The sequence below is a fragment of the Balaenoptera borealis genome, assembly GCF_965194805.1.
Source record: "Balaenoptera borealis genome assembly, chromosome: 4".
NCBI lineage: Eukaryota > Metazoa > Chordata > Mammalia > Artiodactyla > Balaenopteridae > Balaenoptera > Balaenoptera borealis.
In genome coordinates, this window is record NC_138861.1 from 75279619 (window position 1) to 75303543 (window position 23925).

A 23925-nucleotide genomic window follows, 5' to 3' on the forward strand; every position below is an offset into this window, starting at 1 on the left:
CCTGACACCCTGCCGGAGCACCAAGACCCTGTCAGCCACGTGGCCAGGTACAGTAGGTGTTCTATAGGAGTTTTTCCACATGTAGATGTATTTCTGATATATTTGCGAGGAGGAAGGTGATCTCCACGTCTTACTCCTCCGCCATCTTGAAGGTCTCCTCTAGAACCAGTGATTCTTAAAGAACTGCTTTATTCAACAGTGTGAGTTGAGAAAGAACAGTATGAGTCTGGGGCATTTTGTAGTATCAGAAAGTTAAGGAAGTGCTAAAAACTTTTTTCAAGGCACAGGAGCCAAACTAAAAGATCTCAGAATGGCCAGAGTTGGAACAACTTGAACAACAAAATTAATTACTATAATACTGAATTATAAAATAAGTAATAAAATAATTATCCTTGAGTCCATAGTGACATAGATAAGTAAATGAATACATGAACAAATTCAGAGGAAGTAACAATTCTTCCTCACTGAAGAATTCCAATTAATAAGTGTAGACAGAATGAGGAAAATAGAAAGATCACCATTAAAACACCATAGTAATAATCCCCCATGGGCAAGATCTGCTGATAGATGCTAAAATGAGTGAGTGGAAGTTTAAATAGAAACAGGATATTTGCATAATCTCAAAGTATTGCCCGCAAATGTTTAGTAATTATAAAGGAGGAAATAGTAAGTTTACAGTGTAAAATATTGGCAGACCCCATCTTAGGGATGTGACCAAAGTTAACATCACCAGTAATACACATTGACATCAAGTAACTCCTGATATAATGTGCTGAGGAGGACTCATCAGCCCTGGAGTATCCTTCTCAATAATGCATAGCATCTGTCTAATCATAAGAATACATTAGAGAAACCCAAATTTGAGGGATTTTCCAAAAATGACTGGCCAAGTGGACAGCAGGAAAGGTGAAGTAGAAAGCTCCAAGAATCCATCTGTCCACCTAGGCAGCAATTGTACTGGCAGAAACAGTCTGAAATGATGGCTTTGGAACTCTGGAGTCTATTTGAACACTTGTAGCTTACAGCATAAAGCTTGGCTGGTAAATTTCAGTTAGTATTGGTTGATTTCAGTCCTCTGTGTAGTAACAGCTATCCATCCCTCACCCCCCAGCCCCATGGCAGGCAGCTGTTTCAACAGCATCCTGTGTTTCTTGCTGGAGCCAGGGTAGGCAATAAGGACTTTGTCCTCAAATATCAGGATTCTGTGTTCTGATTGCAGATTGCTGCTCTAAATGCAGAGGTACAGACCCAGAGACTGGCAGTCATTGTGTCAACCCTCACTGGCTCAAGTGGCTTCCAGGAGATTTTAAGGAGCCACTTCTGGTTTCTTTTTTTTAACATTCAAAACAACCATATATATGGGGGAATTTAGAAAGACTTGGGAAAGATGAAGGCTCAGAAAAGACCTGAGAAGACCTTATGCTTTCACCTGAGGCTGATGCTGGCACAGACATACCCACTGTAAAAGAACAAAAACAAAAACAAAAACATGGGTTAGAAGAATAATCTGATTTCTAGAGTTACCAATTGAATGAAATATTCAATTTTCAACAACAACAAAAAAATCAGGAGGTGTAAAAAGAAACAGGAAAGTATGGCCCAGACAAAGGAACAAAATAAATCAATACAAAATATACCTGAGAAAGCCAAAGTGTCAGACTTACTAGACAAAGACTTTAAGACAAGTTAGTTAAAGATGCTCAAAGAGCTAAAGGAAGACATGGACAAAGACAGAAAAACATCATATGAGCTAAATGAGAATAACAATAAAGAGATTGGAATTATAAAAAGGAACCAAAAAGACATTCTGAAACTAAAAAGTACAATAATTGAATTGAAATATACACTAAAGGGCTTCAAAAGCAGATATGAACCAGCAGAAGATAGAGAAAATTTGAAGATAGGACAACTGAAAGTATTGAGTCTGAGAATAAAGAAGAGTGAACAGAGCCTAACTGGCCTTGTGGTACACTACTAGATGAACTAGCATATATAGTATGGGAGTCCCAGCAAAGAAAAAGAGAAAGAAAGGGGCACAAATCATATTTGTAGAAATAATGGCTGAAAACTCCCCAAATTTGACAAAAGGCATAAATCTACAAATCCAAGGTGCTCAATGGACTCCAAGTAGGATAAACTCAGAGACCCACACAAAGACACATCCCTTAAAAAGACTGTCAGCCAATTTCTCCTCAGTAATCTTAGAGGCTGCAAGAGAAAAAAAAAAACACTTGTCAATCAAGAATTCCATATTTGGCAAAACTATGCTGCAAGGATGAAGGAGAAATTAAGACATTCCTAGATAAAATCTAAGTGAGTTTGTTACTACAGCAAGTCCCCTACATATGAACGAGTTCCATTCTGAGAGCACATTCGTAAGTCCAATTTGTTCATAAGTCCAACAAAGGTAGCCTAGGTACCCAACTAACACAATTGGCTATATAGTACTGTACTGTAATAGGTTTATAAACCTTTCACACAAATAAAACATAAAAAAGAAACACAAAAAATAAAGAAAACATTTTTAATCTTAACCTTGGAAAGTACAGTAGTATAGTACAACAGCTGGCACTTCTTAGCAGTACCAGCTACATCACTGCTGCTTTTACGCTTGTTTCTTGACATCCTGGGCTTGAAATAAAGATACTGTACTACTGTACTACTGTGCTGTATACAGTACTGTACAGTAAAGTACCAAAAGTTCAACCACTTGTAGAGGATGCACGCATGTGACAATGTACACCAGACACATGAACTAACTTACATGATTGGACATACAAATGCATGTTCGCATCTTTTAAAGTTTGCAACTTGAAGGTTCGTATGTAGGGGACTTACTGTACTAGAATTTCCCTAAAAATTAGCTAAAGGAGTCTGTCAGCCTGAAATTAAAGGGCACTAGACAGTAACTCAAAACCATACGAAGAATAAATATCATAGGTAAAGGTAACTGTATAGGTAAATATAAAAGCCAATATTACTGTATTTTTGGTTTTTAACTCTTTTTTCTATATGATTTAAAAGGCAAGTTTATAAAACAATAATTATAAATCGATGTTAACGGACACAGTATATAACAATGTAGTCTGTAACAATAATAATATAAAGAGGGAGGGATGAAGATGTATAAGAGCAGAGTGTTTGTATGCTATTGAAGCTAAGTTGGCATTATTCACAGTAGGTTATTGTAAGATATTAATTTTAATCCTTAAGGTAATCACTAAGAGAAAACTAAAAGAATACAGAAAAGGAAAGAGAAAGGAAATCAAAAGGGTATACCACAATACAAAAATACAAAAAGAAACAATGATGGAAGAATTGAGGAACAAAAAGCATGTAAGATATAAAAATACAGAAAATAGCTAAATGGCAGAAGTAAGTCCTTCCTTTTCAGTAATTTGTTATGTTAGTCCCAGCCTATTGATAATGAGGCTATTGGCTAGGAATGCCTGAGGCACTCACCTCCTGGATTACTCATAGCTGTGACTGGACCAGTTCCTGTGGTTTGTATTATGATTGTAGGATGCACTTCAGCAAGAAACTTTGAGAGAACTTCGAGAAACAAGATTTATTCCTCAGAAATCCTGAAGAACACACAGCATGCCTGAGGGCCATTCAGCCAGGTCTGGTGGAGGGGTGGGAGTGGGACCTGGGTCTGTGCCTTTATGAGAGTCCATTGATGGGGTATCTGGGTTTCACGGGTTCACTCTTTATTGGCTAATCTAGAGCATAAGAGCTGGAATTAGAGCACAGGAAGGGAGAAGAGGGGTCACTCAATTGGTCAGTTATCTAGGTTACCCAGGGCTCTCTGAAAGAAAGACTTTCATGGATGGGAGCAGCCTAATTCCTAATCTTGTTGTTTTGCTAGTAGCTGTGTCATACAGCTGGCAGTATAGTTTTCAAGATGGATGTCTTTTGAAATAGGTGCCTCAGTAATCAAAAGCTTAATGTCAGGCACTTATATTACATACTTTAAATGTAAATGGATTTTAAATTAATCCAAGTAATCTAAAATTAAAGGCAGAAATTGGCAGAATGAAGAAAAAGAAACACATCCAGATCCTGGAAACTAAGCAATCTTGAGAAAGAACAATGTTGGAAGACCAATACTTCCTGATTTCAAAGCTTACTACAAAGCAACAGTAATCAAAACAGTGTTATAGTGACATAAGGATAGACATACAGACCAGAGGAATAGAATAGAGAGACCAGAAGGAAACTCTCTCATAAATAATCAAATGATTTTTCAACAAGGTGTCAAGAACATTCAATGGGGAAAGGACAATCTTTTCAACCAATGGTGCTAGGAAAACTGGATATCCACATGCAGAAGAATAAAGTTGGACTCCTACCTCATATCATATATAAAGATTAACTCAAAATGGATCAAAGACCCAAATGTAAGAACTAAAACTATAAAACTCTTCAAACAAAACACAGGGGAATATGTCCATGACATTGGATTTGGAAATGATTTCTCGGATGACACCAAAAATAACAAAAGGCAACAAAAAGGAAAAAATAGATAAATTTGACTTCATCAAAATTTAAAATATTTGTGCATCAAAGGACACTATCAAGAAAGTGAAAAGACAACCCACAGAATGGGAGAAAATATTTGCAAATTAGATACACGATAAGGGGTTACTAACAAGAATATATAAAGAACTCATAAAACTCAACAACAAAAAAACAAATAATTAAAAAACATGCAAAGGACTTGAATAGACATTTCTCCAAAGAAGGTGTACAAATGGAAAATAAGCACATGAAAAGATGCTTAATATCATTAGTTATTAAGGAAATGCAAATCAAAACCACAGTGAGTTTCCATTTCACTCCCACCAGGGTGGTTATAATAAAGAAGACAGAAAAATAACAAAAGTGTTGGTGAACAGGTGGAGAATTTTGAACCACCATACATTGCTGGTGGGAATGTAAAATGGTGCAGTCTGGAATTTCTTCAAATATTAAACATAGAATTACCATGATCCAGCAATTCCACTCCTAGATATGTACACCCAAGAGAATCGAAAACACAAAACGTGTACATGAATGTTCATAGCAGCATTCACAATAGCTAAAAAGTACAAAGAAACTTACTGTCCATCAACTGGTGAGTGGATATACAAAATATGGTGTATTCATACAATGGAAAATTATTCAGCCATGTAAAGAAATGATGAACTGGTACATGCTACAACAGGACTGAACCTTGTAAATGTTATGCTAAGGAAAGAAGCCAGTGACAAAAGGTCACATTTTATATGATTCTACTTATATGAAATGTTCAGATTAGGAAAATTTATAGAGACAGAAAGCAGATTATTAATTTCCAGGGCCTGGGATGGGGGGATAGGGAATAACTACAAATGGATATGGGGTTTCTTTTAGTAAGTAAAACTATTCTGGAACTAGATAGTGGTAATGGATGCACAGCTTTGTGAATATTTTAAAAATCACTGAGTTATACACTTTAAATCATTGAATTTTATTGTATATGAATTATGTTATAATTTAAAACTAAAGATTTTAGAGGAACTGGAATTCTCATATGATAACTTAGGGAAATAGTTTGGCAATTTCTTCTAAAGTTATATATGCATTTAACGTATAACCTATCAATTAAATTCCTGGATATTTACTTGAGAGAATTGAAGGTATATGTCAATACAAAGACTTGTACATGAATATTCATAATAGCCAGAAACTGGAAACAACCCAAAAGTCCATCAATATGATAAATGAATACAAGGTGAATGAATAAACAAACTGTAGTGTGTTCATGAAAGGGAATACTACTCTGTAAGAAAGTAAGCAAACTGCTGATACACACAAACTTTGGTGAAATTTGAAAACATTATATGGAATTAAAGAAGCCAGACACAGGAGAGTATCTGATACATGATCATATATATCATTTTTAAAATGAAAAAATAGTTTCCAAAATTGATACAATAAGAGAGAGAAAAGCATAATTAAGAAGACAGCCTGCTTCCTAAAATTTATTGTATAGCTCATTTTTCCTCTACTTTTCAAGGCACAGATAATCCCTATGTTTTTATTAAGATGAAAAGCTTACTAATAAATTGCATATGACATTGTTACATTTATTGATAATATAATCTTACTATCACAATCAGATAAGGCTAGTACAGACAGGAAATAATAGACTCATGGATCTTAAGTTGGTTAGTCAAAATAATCACCTAGCTTTACTACTAAAAATTTTGATTTCTTGTGTGAATTGATTTCATGATAATATAATAAGCTAAATTCAGACTGTGGGAAAGTTTGGACAAGCAATCTAGTTTCCTTCAACAAAGAAATTTCTAGGGGAAATATAGATGGAAAAGAGTCTGTGTATTAAATGAGATTTAAGAGATATAATAACCACTCTATAAATCTAATTTGGATTCCCATTTGAATAAACAAACTTTAAAAATGGGACCATGGGGCTTCCCTGGTGGCGCAGTGGTTGAGAGTCTGCCTGCTAATGCAGGGGACACGGGTTCGAGCCCTGGTCTGGGAGGATCCCACATGCCGCACAGCGGCTGGGCCCATGAGCCACAATTACTGAGCCTGCGCGTCTGGAGCCTGTGCTCTGCAACAAGAGAGGCCGCGATAGTGAGAGGCCCGCGCACCGCGGTGAAGAGTGGCCCCCGCTTGCCGCAGCTGGAGAAAGCCCTCGCACAGAAACGAAGACCCAACACAGCCAAAAATAATTAAATAAATTAATTTAAAATAATAATAGTAAATTCAAAAAAAAAAAAAAAAAGGGACCAGAACTTAATGCTACTGAACTGTACACTTAAAAATGGTTAACATGGTAAATTTTATGTTATGGATATTTTATAACAATTAAATAAAAATTTTAAATGGAGAAAATAGGATTATTTGAACAATATCTGAATATATTAAGGAATTACCATTGTTTTATATATGATTATGCCATGTGAATTAAAAATTTTAAAGTATCCTCATCTTTTAGAGATATATGATGAAATATTTACAGATGAAATGACATGATGTCTTATATTTGCTTCAAAATAGCCCTTGAAATGGGGAGTTAGTGGGGGTTGAGATGAAAGAGAATTGGCCATAGAAATTATTGATGGAAGATACATACATCTGGGGTCGCTTTACTACTGTAAGTGTTAATAACCATCCATAATATAAAGTTAAAAGTACTCATTCCTGAGTCCAGTACCAAGAGGTAATATTCAGTAACTTTGGGTTGAGTCTCAGGAATATGCCCATCTGTGGAACCTGCCATTCCCAAGTAATTCTCATGTGGGATGTCCACATGCCTCAACTTGATAAATACTGCTTTAAATTAATCTGACTTTTGAAACATAGATGCAAAAATCTTAAATGCAATATTAGCAAATAAAACAGTGTATTAAAATAATCATATATAGTGAATAATTAGGGTTTATTCAAGGAGTGCAAGGATCGTTCAACAATCACAAATCTATTGATACAGTCACGTCAGCAGAATTTATTAAGATAATGCTAGCTGCTGTAACAAACAAGTGCAAAATCTCAGTGGTTTCACACAGGAAAGTTCCTCACTCACAGATGATGCATGTTTTACAAGCTTCTTCTGAGCAGCTCTTCTCCAGGTGATGACTAGGGACCTGGGCTCTATTTTTTTTTTTTTTTAATTGGAGTATAATTGCTTTACAATGTTATGTTACTTTCTGCTGTACAATGAAAAGAATCAGCTATATGTATACATATATCCCCTCCCTCTTGGACCTCCCTCCTACCCCCCACCCCATCCCACCCATCTAGGTCATCACAGAGCACCGAGCTGAGCTCTCTGGGCTATACCGCAGGTTCCCACTAGCTATTTATTTTACACGTGGTAGTGTATTTATGTCAAACCTAATCTCCCAATTCATCCCACCATCCCCTTCCCCCACTGTGTCCACAAGTCCATTCTCTACGTCTGCGTCTCTATTCCTGCTCTGCCAATAAGTTCATCTGTACCATTTTTCTAGATTCCACATATATGTGTTAATATACGATATTTATTTTTCTCTTTCTGACTTCACTCTATATGACAGACTCTAGGTCCATCCACATCTCTACAAGTGACCCAATTTCGTTCCTTTTATGGCTGAGTAATATTCCATTGTATATATGTACCACATCTTCCTTATCCATTCATCTGTCGATGGACATTTAGGTTGTTTCCATGTCCTGGCTAATGTAAATAGTGCTGCAATGAACATTTCATTAGGGGCTTCATCATCTCAGAATCCTTAACATCCAGGCTTGTGGACCAGGAAAACAGTATGAAAGATGGGATGGGACATTTCAGGGATAAGTCATAGAAATGTACATATCATTTTCACACATGTTCCATTGGACGTAATCCAGTCTCATAGCCCTAATCTAACTGCCAAGGATGCTGGCAAATACAGTCTTCCTGTGAGTCCTGGAAGAGGAAGCTATACTGATGAACACCCAAACAGTCTCTGCCACAGAGATTAAAGAGATATTATACACAGAAGTTCTTTCCCTTGCATGTTCCACATCAAAAGTACAACTCTAATTCTGGTCACCAAATTCTAGTATTATTTCAGGATCTCTGCTGTCACTTTGGATCTAAGGAAAAAGGAACCTGTAGCCTTTTAAAATTTTACTTATTCTTAAGAAGAGAAAATTCTGTAATAATCTTGATAGTGCTGATTTAAAGCAAATTCCTCATTTAAAGCCAAAACAAAAGAGCAATGACAAAAAACAAACTTTAAGACTTTTTTATAAAGCAGTTTTAGGTTCACAGCAAAATTGATGGAAGGTATAGATTTCTAATATACCTCCTGCCCCACACATACATAACCTCCCCCATTGTCAATATTCCCCACCAGAGTGATATATTTGTTATAATTGATGAACCTACACTGATACATCAGAATCACCCAAAGTCCATAATGTACATTACAGTTCATTCTTGGGTTTGGACAAATGTATGACGACATATATCCATCATTATGGTACCATTCACAGTATTTTCACTGCCCTAAAAATCCTCTGTGGTCTGCCTATTCATTCCTCTCCCCTGCCAACCCCTGATGTTTGTATTGTCTCCACTGTTCTGCCTTTTCCAGACTGTCATATAGTTGGGATCATATAGTATGTAGCCTTCTTAGATTGGCTTCTTTCACTTAGTAATATGCATTTAAGGTTTCTCCGTGTCTTTCCATGGCTTGATAGCTCATTTCTTTTTAGCACTGAATAATACTTCGTTATCTGGATATACCACAGTTTATTTATCCATTCACCTACTGAAGGACATCTTAGTTGCTATCAACTTTTGGCAATTATTTATTTATTTATTTATTTATTTATTTATTTATTTATGGCTGCATTTGGTCTTTGTTGCTGTGCATGGGCTATCTCTATTTGCGGCGAGTAGGGCCTACTCTTCGTCGTGGTGCGTGGGCTTCTCATTGCAGTGGCTTCTCTTGTGGAGCACGGGCTCTAGGCACATGGGCTTCAGTAGTCATGGCACGCGGGCTCAGTAGTTGTGGCTTGTGGGCTCAGTAGTTGTGGCCTGCGGGCTCTAGAGCGCAGGCTCAGCAGCTGTGGCGCACGGGCTTAGTTGCTCCGTGGCATGTGGGATCTTCCCAGAACAGGGATCGAACCCGTGTCCCCCCTGCAGTGGCAGGTAGATTTTTAACCACTGCGCCACCAGGGAAGTCCCCAACTTCTGGCAATTATGAGTAAAGTTGCTGTAAACATCTGTGTGCAGGTTTTTGTGTGGACATGTTTTCAACACCTCTGGGTAAATATCAAGGAGCTTGATAGCTGGATCAAATGATAAGAGTATGTTTAGTTTTGTAAAAAAAAAAAACAAACAAACGGCCAAACTGTCTTCCAAAGTGGCTGTACCATTTTGGATTCCCATCAGCAATGAACGAGAGCTCCTGTTTCTCCAGTCCTCTCCAGCATTTGGTGTTATGAGTGTTCCAGATACTGGCCATTCTAATAGGTGTGTAGTGGCCTCTCATTGTTTTAATTTTGTTTTCCTGTTGACATAGATGTGGAGCATCCTTTCATATGCTTATTTATTATCTGTGTTATCTTCTTTGGTGAGGTGTCTGTTAAGACCTTTGGCCCATTTTTTAAATCAGGTTGTTTTCTTATTGTGGAGTTTTTAGAGTTGTGTATATTTCAAATAACAGTCCAGTTCCGATACGACTTTTGCAAATATTTTCTCCCAGTCTCTGCTAAGGAGATAGGTTCCTAGAGACAACTGTTACAGGGGTTTTCTGATCGCCAGAGTAGGGGATACTAGGGCACAATTGGAACGTTAGTTCCAGGTGCCCCAGTGTCTGGATTGCAGCGGAGAAAGCTGTCCCCTTGGCAGACCAGTTTTGCAAAGTTGTTCTGGGAGTCTTCCTGGTAGCCCAGTCTGGAGCCTCCTCCTTCATCTTTCCATTAAGTTTGTAAAGCACTTAATTCCTCCGATTAAGCTTCTTGCTGCTTAAAATAGCTAGAGGGCTTTCTGTTTATGCGACTGAATCACAAGGGGTATGACTGTTAGATGAAAAATGCAGGCCATTGAACACTCTGTCACTTCCTGATGACAAAGCTTACCCAGGTTTTTATGTCTTTCCCTGCCCAATTCTGTTGAAAGTAAAGAAAAATGAGGAGGAGAAGGTGGAAGAGCGGAGGAAGAAGAAAAGTCGTTGATAGCTGCACCATTAAGTACGGCATAGTGCCATCACTGGAACAAAAACTTTTTGAAAATTCTGAAAGATATTAAGCCAATGAGATCAAATTGAGGGACGTTAATGATAGTGATGCCAAATACTCAATGCAAACAAAATAGGGCTTCCAGAAGCTCTCTGGAGTGACTGTAAGTTCTGAATATCTGGGCCAGTAGAAGGAAAATTGAAGACCTTCAGTTTGAAAACTGAGAGGCCCCTAGACTTGGATTACTATTCTTGACATTCTCCTCTAGGCTTAATTTTGCTTGGATTACTTGTTACATAAAGTGAGTGGTCTTACTGGACATGTTTCTAATATGTGAAATAAGGACACAGTGTTTTAAAATAGACCCAGGATTTTGTATATATTCAGGTATGGTGAAGCCAACAGATCAGGAGATAATTGTCATTATTATTCACAGGTCTCAAGAGTAGGGGGCATGCCCCACAATGCAGGGCCACACAGGGAAGCACCAGTTGGTCAAGAGGCAGGAGGAGGGAGAGGCTAACATGGATATGAGGCTTTATGTAGTTTCTGTGGGAAAGACGAGCTAGGCAGGGTAAGCAGACTTAGGACTGGCTAGTTTGAAAAAATTTGGCAGGCTCTGGACTGTAGTGCCTATCTCTAATTGTGTGGTACCAAGCCCAGGGTATGATTTGGGCAGGGGGATAGTGGCTCAGCCCAGTAAAGGAGGTAGTTGAGGGACTGGGCTCTGGATCGGTTGGTTTGCTGTGCTTTCTGGTGAGTGTTTGCTATCTTTGGGAACTAGCTAGCTCAGAGAGGGGCAGTCTCTCTAGGATCAGGAAGACCCCAGATGCCAGAGCTGAATATAGTAAGTCCCCTACATACAAACCTTCAAGTTGCGAACTTTCAAAGATGCCAAAGTTCCCCTGTATGCCAGCTGTTGTACTGTACTACTGTACTTTTCAAGGTACTGTACTGTAAGATCAAAAATGTTTTATTTTTTGTGTTTGTTTTTTATGTATTATTTGTGTGAAAAGTATTATAAACTTTTTACTGTACAGTACTATATAACCGATTGTGTTAGTTGGATACCTAGGCTAACTTTGTTGGACTTACAAACGAATTGGATTTAATGAATGTGCTCTCAGAATGGAACTCGTTCGTATGTAGAGGACTTACTGTACAGAAAACAAGAAAATATAGTTAATACCCGGAGAAGGAAGGGGAGTAAGTACTTCCAGGTACTTAGAGATACACAGTCAGTAACTTTTAACATACTTGCAGATATGTCAGAACCATTTGGATTTGCTTCATAAACTCAAGTATTCAACAGCTAAATCAAAGTATGTAAATTTTGAGATTTGTTTAACAAAGTTTTAAGGTTCTCTATAGATGAATAACTAGGTAACCTTTATGAAAGGCTCATGGTGTGCTAGACGCTGCCCTAAGAAATTTATATGTTTACACTTAATCCCGAACAATCCCATGAGAGCAGATTTTAGTTTTATTCACATTGGGGGAAACTGAAGCTTGGAAAGATTAAATAACTTGCCCAAGTCCACGCTACTAGTAAGTGGGAGCTGGCACTTAGACCCAGTTCAGTCTGACCTTAGAGTCCATATCATAATCACTCTTTCTCTACCACCTCTCTACCTGCAATACATTTATAACAATTAATTGCGTCTAGTCACAAAGGCTTTGAACTGAAAGTCAGCTTAGCATGATAGTTAAGAGCATGTCAATGGGGATAGTAATAGTACTAACTTCATAAAGTTTTTGCAAGGATTAAATTAGTTAACGCACTTAAAACAGCACCTAGCAACATAGTAAGCCCTCAATAAATGTTAGTTATTATGTATACTCTCCCTTTATTTATTTAAGCTGTATGTGAGCATTTGTTGGCCCAATGTCTAAATAAACTCTCTATAGCTATGATTGACTTAGTCTTAAACAAAAATAAAGTCAATAGCTAATTTCTTATATTTTACAATACCCATGATAAAGCAAATGCCCATATAAAAAGAGAAACTGGCATTGTAAAGCCGTTAATAGTTATTCTTTAAAGTGTTTGATATGTACTAGCATTACATTCATTGCTCTAAATTATTACTGTATATGGGGATGGCCTTAAGAATATAACAATATTCTTATGTAATTTAATTTCTTTTTTTTAACTAGAGAAAAGCGGTTACAGGAATGGAAAGCTCTTAAGAAAAAACAAAAATTTGGGGAATTAAGAGAAATTTCTGGAAATCAGTATGTGAATGAAGTCACAAATGCAGAAAAGGATGTGTGGGTTATAATTCACCTATACAGATCAAGGTAATTACCATAGCTTTTTGCAAAAGGCTAATATACTAATTTTTAATATACGTATTTCTGGTTTTAATGTTTTATAAAACATATAACAAAGATTAATCAAGAAAAATAAAATAAATCAACCATACTTCAGTTAAAAAAAGAAAAATATGGACTTCCCTGGTGGCGCAGTGGTTAAGAATCTGCCTGCCAATGCAGGGGACATGGGTTCGAGCCCTGGTCCGGGAAGATCCCACATGCCGCAGAGCAACTAAGCCCGTGCGCCACAACTACTGAGGCTGCGCTCTAGAGCCTGTGAGCCACAACTACTGAGCCTGCGTGCCACAACTACTGAAGCCCGCGTGCCTAGAGCCCGTGCTCCACAACAAGAGAAGCCACCGCAGTGAGAAGCCCACGTGCCACAACTAGAGAAAGCCCGCGCGCAGCAACAAGGACCCAACACAGCCAAAAATAAATAAAGAAAAATATATGTGTAGAGTCATTGGCTTCAGGGATTAAATTAGGTATTTTAATATATTTTCATGTCTAATTTAAAGAACTTGTCATACTTCTTAGAAAAATAAGTACTCTTTGACAGTTAATTAAAAAAACTTATAGAAAATTTCAAACATACAGAAAAGTAAAAAGAATGATAAAATGAGCACCCTAAATACCAGACAGGTAGATTCAACAATGAACATTTTGCCATATTTGTATCATTTTGTTTATATGTGTATGTGTGTGTATTTGTAGTACCATTTCAAAATAAATTACACGATGCTTTACTCTGAAGTACCTCAGCATGCATCTTCAAAATATAAGGGCATTTTTCTATATAACCATTTTCTCACCTAATACCCAGGCAGTCCTTACTCAAATTTCTCCAACTGACTTCAAAATCTCTTTCATAAATACATATATTTTTGAACAAGGGTCCAATCAAGGATCATGCAGTGCATTTGGATATATCAGGTCTCTTAAGTCTCTCTTTTTTTTTTTGGCCAAGCCACATGGCTTGCAGGATCTTAGCTCCATGACCAGATATTGGGGCCACGGCAGAGAAAGCACTGAGTCCTAACCCCTGGACCGCTAGGGAATTCCGCTCTTAAGTCTCTTTTAACTGAATAATTCCCTTGCATTCCCTTATTCCCCCAAAACAGATAATTTTAGAGTGCCTAGTTGTATTAAGTATAACCCACATGTCCCCAGGCCTCACCAGCCTGCTGTAACAGTTACCAGGAAGAGTGGACTTTTCCCTAACTCCCGGCCAGAGGAGCTGCCAGCTCCCATAGTTTCACACATCTCTCATGGAAACAGCCCCTCTAGCTTTTGGTCCCAGCCCCTCTGCCTGGGCTCCAAGCCAAATAGGAACAGAGGTCATGACAGTAGCCCTCATGTCCTCATCTCATTCTCTGTATAAAAAATTTCTTCTCTCTTCAGATCCTCAGAGAAATTCTGAACAGAGCAACTTAGGCAAATTAGAACCCTGCTGTTTACCAACTCACCAGTTTCTCAAACTTTAATAGCACACCATGCCCCATAAAAGAAGACATTACTTTTATTGTAACTAAAGAGATTGGTAATGAATTTTTGAGTAGTTTAAAGCCTTAGAAAGAATCAATTCCCATTTTACCTATACCACTTATATGGTAAAACCAATGTGTAAATGCTGCTGATTTTCATTCTTCACAAATAGGTATGAGAAACACTGACATTTATAATACTGGGATCTGTGTGTGATAAATGTTATATGCTGAAGTGATTCACTGAATGTCTTTTCTGAGACCCATTCTGATTAGCAGGATAGATGTTGGTTTTGAATGCTCATACCATAGTATAAAATTTACTTTAATTGTTATTTCTAGATAAATAACTAGTTTTGACCAATAATTTTCAAAAATTCATAAAAGAGGTTGAATGTGTTTTAGTCTCATCTAGGCTGTTTCAAACTGTTATGCTTTGATGGACTCAAAGAGTAAGAATCTGTTTTCATAATATTTTAAGTATTTATGACCTTCTCAGAAGGTTCCTGGGGGGCAATCTAAGATAGTTACATAAAATACGTGCTTTGGGACTTCCCTGGTGGTCCAGTGGCTAAGACTCCACACTCCCAATGCAGTGGGCCCGGGTTCGATCCCTGGTCAGGGAACTAGATCCCACATGCTGCAACTAAGAGTTCGCATGCTGCAACTAAAAGATTCCACATGCCACAACGAAGATCCCGCGTGCCGCAACAAAGATCCCGTGTGCCGCAACTAAGACCCAGCACAGCCAGAAAAAATAAAATTAGTTTTCTTGACATTAAGAAAATGTATTAATGTGTTGGTACAAAATTAAGAAAATTAATCTATAATCAAAGTTATAAAACAGAAAACAATTATTTATGTTACATGTTCTTTAGAAAAGTCTAGTTTTTAATAACTTTTTAATATTGTAAAGTATAACTGATAAATTTGTGTTTCTAGCTGCCTTCTAAAAATTTTACAGGAGGGTAAGAGTTTGTTTTTTAACTAGATTCCTAAGTTCTGTAATTTTAATGTCTCTTTGCCATTAAGTTTATAGGCTCAGCCTGCTTAGGGTACCTTAAAGGGATCTAGTTCACTCTGGGCCAGTGAACCTAGTGGCTTAACTTCAAGTCAGCCTTGTTTTCGATTTTATTCAATCTTACGCCTGTGTCCAAGTTCTAATCTGGGGCTTCTACATTATTCCTGTACCCAACTGTATATTTTGAGCCTCAAATATCATAAACAAGGCCCTTAACTTGTTTTTGGATGTCAGAGGTCTCCCTTAGTTTTTACAGTTCTTCTGGGGTTCAATTCTGGCCCTTGAACCCCAACACCAAGTCTTTTCCCTACCGCTTGCTGTCAGAACTGCCTTTAAGTAGCCACTTTCTCCCTGCACTGCAGTCTATTGTGCCATACTCTCCTAATTCCGTACTTTTCACTGCCACCACCAATGCCCACCTGCCTTCTGCCATTAACACCACCCACCCCATAAGTGGGTCATACCACCGACTCAGCTCTCATTGTGATAGTAATCATAAAATTCTTCTAAATTAGATATTTGTGGGTTCATTTCACCTATTTGAGGGAAACTGAAACTTATAAAGTATTTATGTCATTGCTTTGTGTGGAAAACTGATTTAAGTTAGGCTGTACGTGTTTTTCTAATATGACCTTTAGTATGCTATCCACTAAAATAAAGCAGTATCTAGATTTGTAGCAGGTTATACTTATCAGGATATATATGTATACATATATTCTGAAATGTAAATTAAACATATAATGCATTTAATTTGTTTTTCTCTTAGCTTCTTGTTACATAAATTGATATATAACATCACTTAGCGTTAAGCTGATTTCTGAGGATTTTGTAGATGCTGGAGGTGCAAAGGCATGTAAGGCATCTATCTCTCCCATTAAAGAAATTTCAGTAGAGGGAGACAATTAGATGTAATAATAATGTCTTTTAGGTGCTATGATTGAATTCTATACAGAGTAGAGTAAAGGCACTGAAGAGGGAGTAGTAAGTTCTACTCTTGGAGGGTGGAAGTACAGCACTTTCTGTGAAATAATTCTTGGTCTTGGCCTCAAAAATTAAGAAAAGATTCCCCGAGTTTACAGAGTTGGAGGAAGTAGACAGACTGAATGGGGTATTTCCAATGGGGTATGCAGCTTGAACAAAGGTACAGAAATAAGAGGGGTCATCTTGCTTTAGAGGACCTTGAGTAATATGGTGGCAGGCAGACAATAATGCTGGAGAGATGGGCAGGAGCCAGACCACAGAGAAGCTTGAAAGCTACACTGAGGAGCCCAGACTTTATCCTGAAGGCAGTGAGGAGCCACTGGAGGATTTTACAGTCGAGGGAAGGGCATTTGTTACATGATGAGATTTTCCTGCTGAGCCAGCTTTGTCAGTAGGGTCTAGGATGGGTTTGGGGAACCATGACTGGAAACACAGAGACCACTTAGGGCAATCTGATGTTGTTCAGATGAGACAGGAAAGGAGGAAAGCAGTAGAGAAAGAGAGGAGAGGTTAGGTATAAGATTAGGAGGTAGAATCAATATAACTTGATTACTTATTAGATATTGTAGAGGAAATGGAGATTTTTTGGGCTGAGTGCACTGAGAAAATACAGATGTATTATGGTACAATGTATTATGGTATAGTTTAGATGAGAAAAGCTATAGATGAGCAGCTCATGAGCCAATATCAAAGATTACTAAATTAATGTATGTTTATATATGTCAGATGAAAATAAAATATTTAAGTTAAAATTATTTTTGTGTGATTTCCTGCTTTGACTTTTTTACCTTTGGTCCCGCTTTATACATTTCCCCCACCTCTGGCAGCCACCAATCTGTGCTCTGTATCTAGGAGCTTTTTTTTTCTTTCTTTCTAGATTCCACATATAAGAGAGATCATATGGCATTTGCTTTTCTCTGTCTAACTTATTTCACTTATCGTAATACCCTTTAGGTACATTCATGTTGTCCCAAAAGGCAAATTTTTGTTCTTTTTTATGGCTGAATAATATTCCATTGTATATATACCACAGTTTCTTTGTCCATTCATCCATTGATGGACATCTAGGTTGTTTCCATATCTTGGCTATTGTAAATAATGCTGCAATGAATATGGGGGTGCATGTATCTTCTCGAGTTAGTGTTTTTTTTCTCCAGATAAATAACCAAAGGTAGAATTGCTAGATCATATGGTAGTTCTATTTTTAATTTTTTGAGGAACCTCTATACTGTTTTCCATAGTGGCTGTACCAATTTACATTCCCAGCAACAGTGCACAAGAATTCTCTTTTCTCCATATCCTTGCCAACATGTTATTTCCTGTCTTTTTGATAATAGCCATTTTAATAGGTGTGAGGTGATATCTCACTGTGGTTTTGATTTGCATTTCCCTGATGATTAATAATGTTGAGTATATTTTCATGTTCCTGTTGGCCGTCTGTATGTCTTCTTTGGAAAAATGTGTATTCAGATCTTCTGCCCATTTTTAAATCAGATTGTTTTTTTGCTATTGAGTTATATGAGTTCTTTATATATTTTGATATTAGCTCCTTATCAGACATATGATTTGCAAATATTTTCTCCCATTCAGTAGGTTGCCTTTCATTTTATTGATAGTTTCTTTTGGTGTGCAGAAGCTTTTCAGTATAATGTAGTCTCATTTACTTTTGCTTTCATTGCTCTTGCTTTTGGTGTCAGATTCAAAAAATCATTACCAAGACCTATGTCATTGCTTATGTTCTCTTCTAGGAGTTCTATGGTTTCAGATCTTACATTCAAGCCTTTAATCCATTTTGAGTTAATTTTTGTGTATGGTGTAAGATAGGGATCAAGTTTCATTTTTCTGCATGTGGCTGTCCAGTTTTCCCAACACCATTTATTTATTTATTTATTTATTATTATTATTTTTTAATAATGAATTGGCAGTTCTAGGCCTAGGTCTTTTTTTTTTTTTTTAATTTATTTTTTAATTTATTTATGGCTGTGTTTGGTCTTCGTTTCTGTGCGAGGGCTTTCTCTAGTTGTGGCAAGCGGGGACCACTCTTCATCGCGGTGCGCGGGCCTGTCACTATCGCGGCCTCTCTTGTTGCGGAGCACAGGCTCCAGACGCGCAGGCTCAGTAATTGCGGCTCACAGGCCCAATTGCTCCGCGGCATGTGGGATCTTCCCAGACCAGGGCACGAACCCGTGTCCCCTGCATTGGCAGGCAGGCTCTCAACCACTGCGCCACCAGGAAAGCTCCCAACACCATTTATTGAAGAGACTGTCCTTTCCCCATTGTATATTCTTGCCTTCTTTGTCATAAATTAACCATATAAGGTGTGGGTTTATTTCTGGGCTCCCTATGCTGTTCCATTGATCTTTGTGTCTATTTTTATGCCAATGCCATAACATTTTAATTACTATACCTTTATAATACAGTTTGAAATCAGGAAGCAAGATGCCTCCAGCTTTGTTCTTCTTTCTCAAGATTGCTTTGGCTATTTGGGTTTTTTGTGATTCTTTACGAATTTTAGGATTATTTGTTCTCTTTCTGTGAAGAATTCCATTGGCATTTTGATAAGGATTGCATCGAATCTGTAGATTGCTTTGGGTACTGTGAACATTTTAACAAAAATAATTTCCAATCCATGAGCACAAAGTATCTTTCATGTTTGTTTCTTTTTCAATTTCTTTCATTAATGTCTTGTAATTTTCAATATGCAGGTCTTTCACATCCTTGGGTAAGTTTATTCCTGGGTATTTTATTCTTTCTGATGCAATTATAAACGGGATTGTTTTCTTTATTTCTCCTTCTGATAGTTCATTATTAGTGTATAGAAACACAGCTAGTTTTTGTGGATTGATTTTTTTTATCTTGCAACTTTACTGAATTCATTTATTCAGTTTTTTTTTTTGATGGAGTCTTTAGGGTTTTCTACATATAATATCATGTCATCTGCAAATAGTGACAATTTTACTTCTTCCTTTCCTATTTGGATGCCATTTATTTATTTATTTATGTATCTTGCCTAATTGCTCTGGCTAGGACTTACAATATTATGTTGAATAAAAGTGGTAAGAGTGGGCATTCTTGTCTTTTTCCTCATCTTGAGGAAAGGCTTTCAACTTTTCACTGTTGAGTATGACATAAGCTGTGGGCTTGTCATATATGGCCTTTATTATGTTGAGATATGTTCCCTCTATACCCACTTTGTTGAGATTTTTTTTTTTAATTTGTGAAACAAGTTTAGCAAAATATATTGAGGATAAAAGCCAGAAACTGGTAAAGAAAAGCTAAATTAAAAAATATACAAGTCTTCCCCCAAATATTGATAAGACCTAGCGCATTACCATTGATTTCAGTTTTCAGGGTTTGTTTAAAAATGGAGCAAGAACTCAAAAGTACATGCGAAGCGCTTTGAGTGCAGAAATCCTTATTCTTCCTCTATCATTTATGTTTGTCTGGCCTACAATGAACTAAACTGCAGTTTTTTTCTTAGTGGTTCAGCTTTATCAAGTTTTTCCAAAGCATGCATTTGATTTTCTTAAGAACTACAATGATTTTTGTTGTCCCATTTTTATTTATTTGTTAATTATAATAAAATGTGCAATGGGCATAAATAGGTGTAGAGGGAAAAAACAGACAAAAGTCCAGAAGGGTTACCACCTGTCTGGGGCATGCAGTATGCCCTGGCATGAGCCACTCAGTTAAGAGAGCTTCGACTTCAAGTATAGGTGTGACAGGTTTTAGGAGTTGAGAATACAAAGGGGAATAAGATGCTTTTATGGTATAGTACAAGAGGCCAATTAAACATTATATATATATTTTGAAAGGACATATAAAGTGTAATACAAGAGAAAAAAGTACTAATTTTGTCTGTTTAAAGAACTTTTCCCAAATTAACATCAGTTCACACAAATATTTCTTTCCTCTACACTGTTGTTTCAAATATGCTCTATATGAATGATGAGAAAATGCATACAAAGGAGAAATACATGTATCAAATTCAGTGTTTTTTTTTTTTAAAGAAAATACTGATAAAGATCAGATTTTTTTTTTTTTTTGGTTGAGGGAGGAGGGGAGATGAAGTTCATCAGCTGTTGATATCAGAATGGATAAGACTGCCCAGTGAATGTGTCTAGAATTAGAAAAGGGTCTAGGACATAATTACAAGGAATATCTACATTTGAGGTATAGACAGAAGAAGGAAGTCAAAGGAGTAAAAAGGAAATTAATAGAAAGTGTTATCCCTTTAACAAGGGAAGTGAACAGAACATAGAGATTTGTTTTTATCTTTTTCATCTAGGCTGTGACCAGAAGGAGAGAGAGTCATTTATTAGAGGGAAAGTGAGAAGGGACTTTTTAAAAAATTTAGTCATTTGAATATGTTTATGTAAAGTGGAGAAGGAAAGGTTAAGAAAACAGGAAGAGAAGAAAGCAGAATAACAAATAAAGGCCCCATAGGAAATGGAAAGAGTGTGGGATAAAGCAGAGCATTAGCTTTGAAAGAATTTGATAAATCTGTGAGTGAGTGATAGACTGAGAGAAAAGGGACTAATTGAAGTGTGAGTGTGATGAGAGTTAAGTGATAGAGCAGGAAGAATTGTAGGTTTTGGTTACATTTCCAATCAATTTTAAATTTCTGATAAAGAATAGTTCTGGATGATGGGGAACAGGATATGGCATGTCAAAGAGAAGGATGGATGAAGTTTGTTAGAGTAAAGGAATTCAAGGAAGCTTGAAATAAGAACTTCAGATGTGATGATCTCATGTGGAAATAAGAACTTCAGATGTGATGATCTCATGTGGAAATAAACCCTTGATGAAGAGTTGGGATCCCCTTGTTTCAATTCAGAGCTGCTAAGGAGTCCCTAGATATGTCCTGTTTTTTTCTTTTCTTTTTTCTTTCTTTCTCCTCCCCCCCCACTGCCCCCCCCCCCCCGCCGCCGCCATGTGCTATAAACTAGGAACTGGCTCGATTAAATTGATGCTAAGTCAGATGTGGTTAGCTTCAGTTAGGCAGCAAACTCCTGTGTTAGCAAGCTTCATTCCCAGGCTATAACGGTGTTTGTGATAAAAATCAGAGAACTTGGGACTTCCCTGGTGGTCCAGCAGCTAAGGCTCCATGCTCCCAATGCAGGGGACCTGGGTTCAATCCCTGGTCAGGGAACTAGATCCCACAAGATGCAACTAAAGATTCCACAAGATGCAACTAAAGATTCCACAAGGTGCAACTAAAGCTCTCACAAGATGCAACTAAATATCCCACAAGATGCAACTAAAGATTCCACAAGATGCAACTAAAGATTCCACAAGGTGCAACTAAAGCTCCCACAAGATGCAACTAAATATCCCACAAGACACAACTAAAGAAACTGCATGCCGCAACTAAAAGATCTCCCATGCTGCAACGAAGATCCTGTGTGCCACAACTAAGACCCAGTGCAGGCAAATAAATAAATAAATATTTTTTAATAAAAATCAGAGAACTCTATAGTTCATCATTACTAAAGGTAAAAATAGAGGATAGCAATTGATATGCTCTTATATTAAAAGAATATCTAAAGATATATTTTTGTCATGGAGATGTTTCACTTATTTTATTAGATTGAGATGAGTAATCTTGTTTTTTAACGACGTTGTGTGTACTGTTTCTCTTTTTAGCATCCCAATGTGTTCGTTGGTTAACCAGCATCTTAGTCTCCTAGCAAGAAAGTTTCCTGAAACTAAATTTGTTAAAGCCATTGTGAATAGCTGTATTCAACACTACCATGACAATTGTTTACCAACAATTTTTGTTTATAAAAATGGTCAGATAGAAGGCAAATTCATTGGAATTATAGAATGTGGAGGGATAAATCTCAAGCTGGAAGGTAATGATGTTACTTTTAAATTCATTTGTAAAAAAACTTCTATAAATTAACATATATCATGAAAGTTTATTTTCATAAAACATAAGGTTTTTCCTCTTATTTCTTATTTCCTCTTACTTCTCTTTCTTCTTAGATGCCTCCAGATTAATTTTCCTACAGTAATACTATCATAACATGCATTTGCTTAAATCCTTAATGGTTCCTTGTTTCAAATAAGTTAAAAATTCAGAATCATATGCTTGAAACTTTCAGCCCATCTATACAATTTTACTTCTCAGTGCTTCCTAGTTGCTGCTCCAGCCAGGCTGGTCTTCAACCACTACCCCAGACGCACTTAACTCATTTATGGCTTTATACTTTGTTTCATACTCTTTCCCTGTACCCCAAATACCCTACCCTACTTTTTTCTTCCATCCAAACCCTATTCCTTCGTGGGTCTCCTAGGTTACCATTTATTCCATTATGTGATTCTGGACCAATTTATAATCTGTTTTCATCTTCTCTACTGAATTTCTATAGCATATATTCTCTGTACAACTTATTTTCCACTTACCTACATACTGTCAGATTTTGTTGGTTAACCAATTCCCTTTGAGTTTTGTCTCCCTAACAGGTACAAGGACTATGCCTATTACTATTTTCTTTTTGATAGTACACAGCACAGGACTTTATATTTTTACCTTTTTTAATAATGTTTACTTTCTAACCTAGTTCTAAGACCATATTCTTCAGTTAGTCATTTCTTGGAACTGCTTTAATCCTGTATTATTAAAATCTTTCTCTCAGACAATCGTATTAAAGCCATTGTGAATATCTATTTTTAACAGTTCTTTCTTTCACTCTCTCATTCCCCTAAAACTGCTTTTGGCCTTACTAAGACCTCCAGTATTTTGATTGTTCCAGAATTTTCCTTCTCCCAGTCTCTAAGGCCCCTCTTTGTTTTACTACCTTGTTTTTTCAGCTTGTACCTTATCCTCTAAATTTAAAAACTACGTAAGAATACAGACAATAATATAGTAAATATTCATGTAATCATTACCAAAAATAACAAATGTGAACATTTGTTCATGTTTGCTTCAGCTATTTGTTTATTATTGAAAAAACAGTACAGATATTGTTGAGGTTGCCTGTATTTCCATTCCTAATCCTGTTCCCCTCCCTGCCTCACTAAGCAATCACTATCATGAATAGCGTGTTATCTGGTCCATGCTTTTTAAAATTGTTATATTTGAAAAAAATTTTTTAATTGTAAAATACACATAACATGAAATTTACCATTTTAACCATTTAAAAATATACAATACGGTATTATTAACTGTAGTTATTGTGGTATACATTACATACCTGGGACTTAATTTATAAATAATGTTATTTTATTTAATCATTTTTAAGTATATCTTTAAGTGACATTAAGTATTGATATATTTTCACTGTTGTGCTGCTATCATCACCATTATCCATCTCTAGAACTCTTTGCATCTTGCATAAGTGCAACTCTATATCTTTAAACAGTAACTCCCTATTCTCTGCTCCCTCCAGCCCCTGGCAACCACCATTC

At 36.8% G+C, this 23925-nt stretch overlaps 1 protein-coding gene across 1 annotated transcript in view; it reads left to right on the plus strand.

The window, feature by feature from the left end:
* PDCL2 (phosducin like 2) overlaps positions 1 to 23925 on the plus strand; it is a 47653-nt gene that overhangs the window by 15793 nt on the left and 7935 nt on the right. Inside the window, exons 4-5 of the mRNA XM_082390291.1 lie at positions 12868 to 13011; positions 22159 to 22367. Coding sequence (XP_082246417.1) covers positions 12868 to 13011; positions 22159 to 22367 — 353 coding nt within the window. The remainder of the gene's footprint in view (positions 1 to 12867; positions 13012 to 22158; positions 22368 to 23925) is intronic.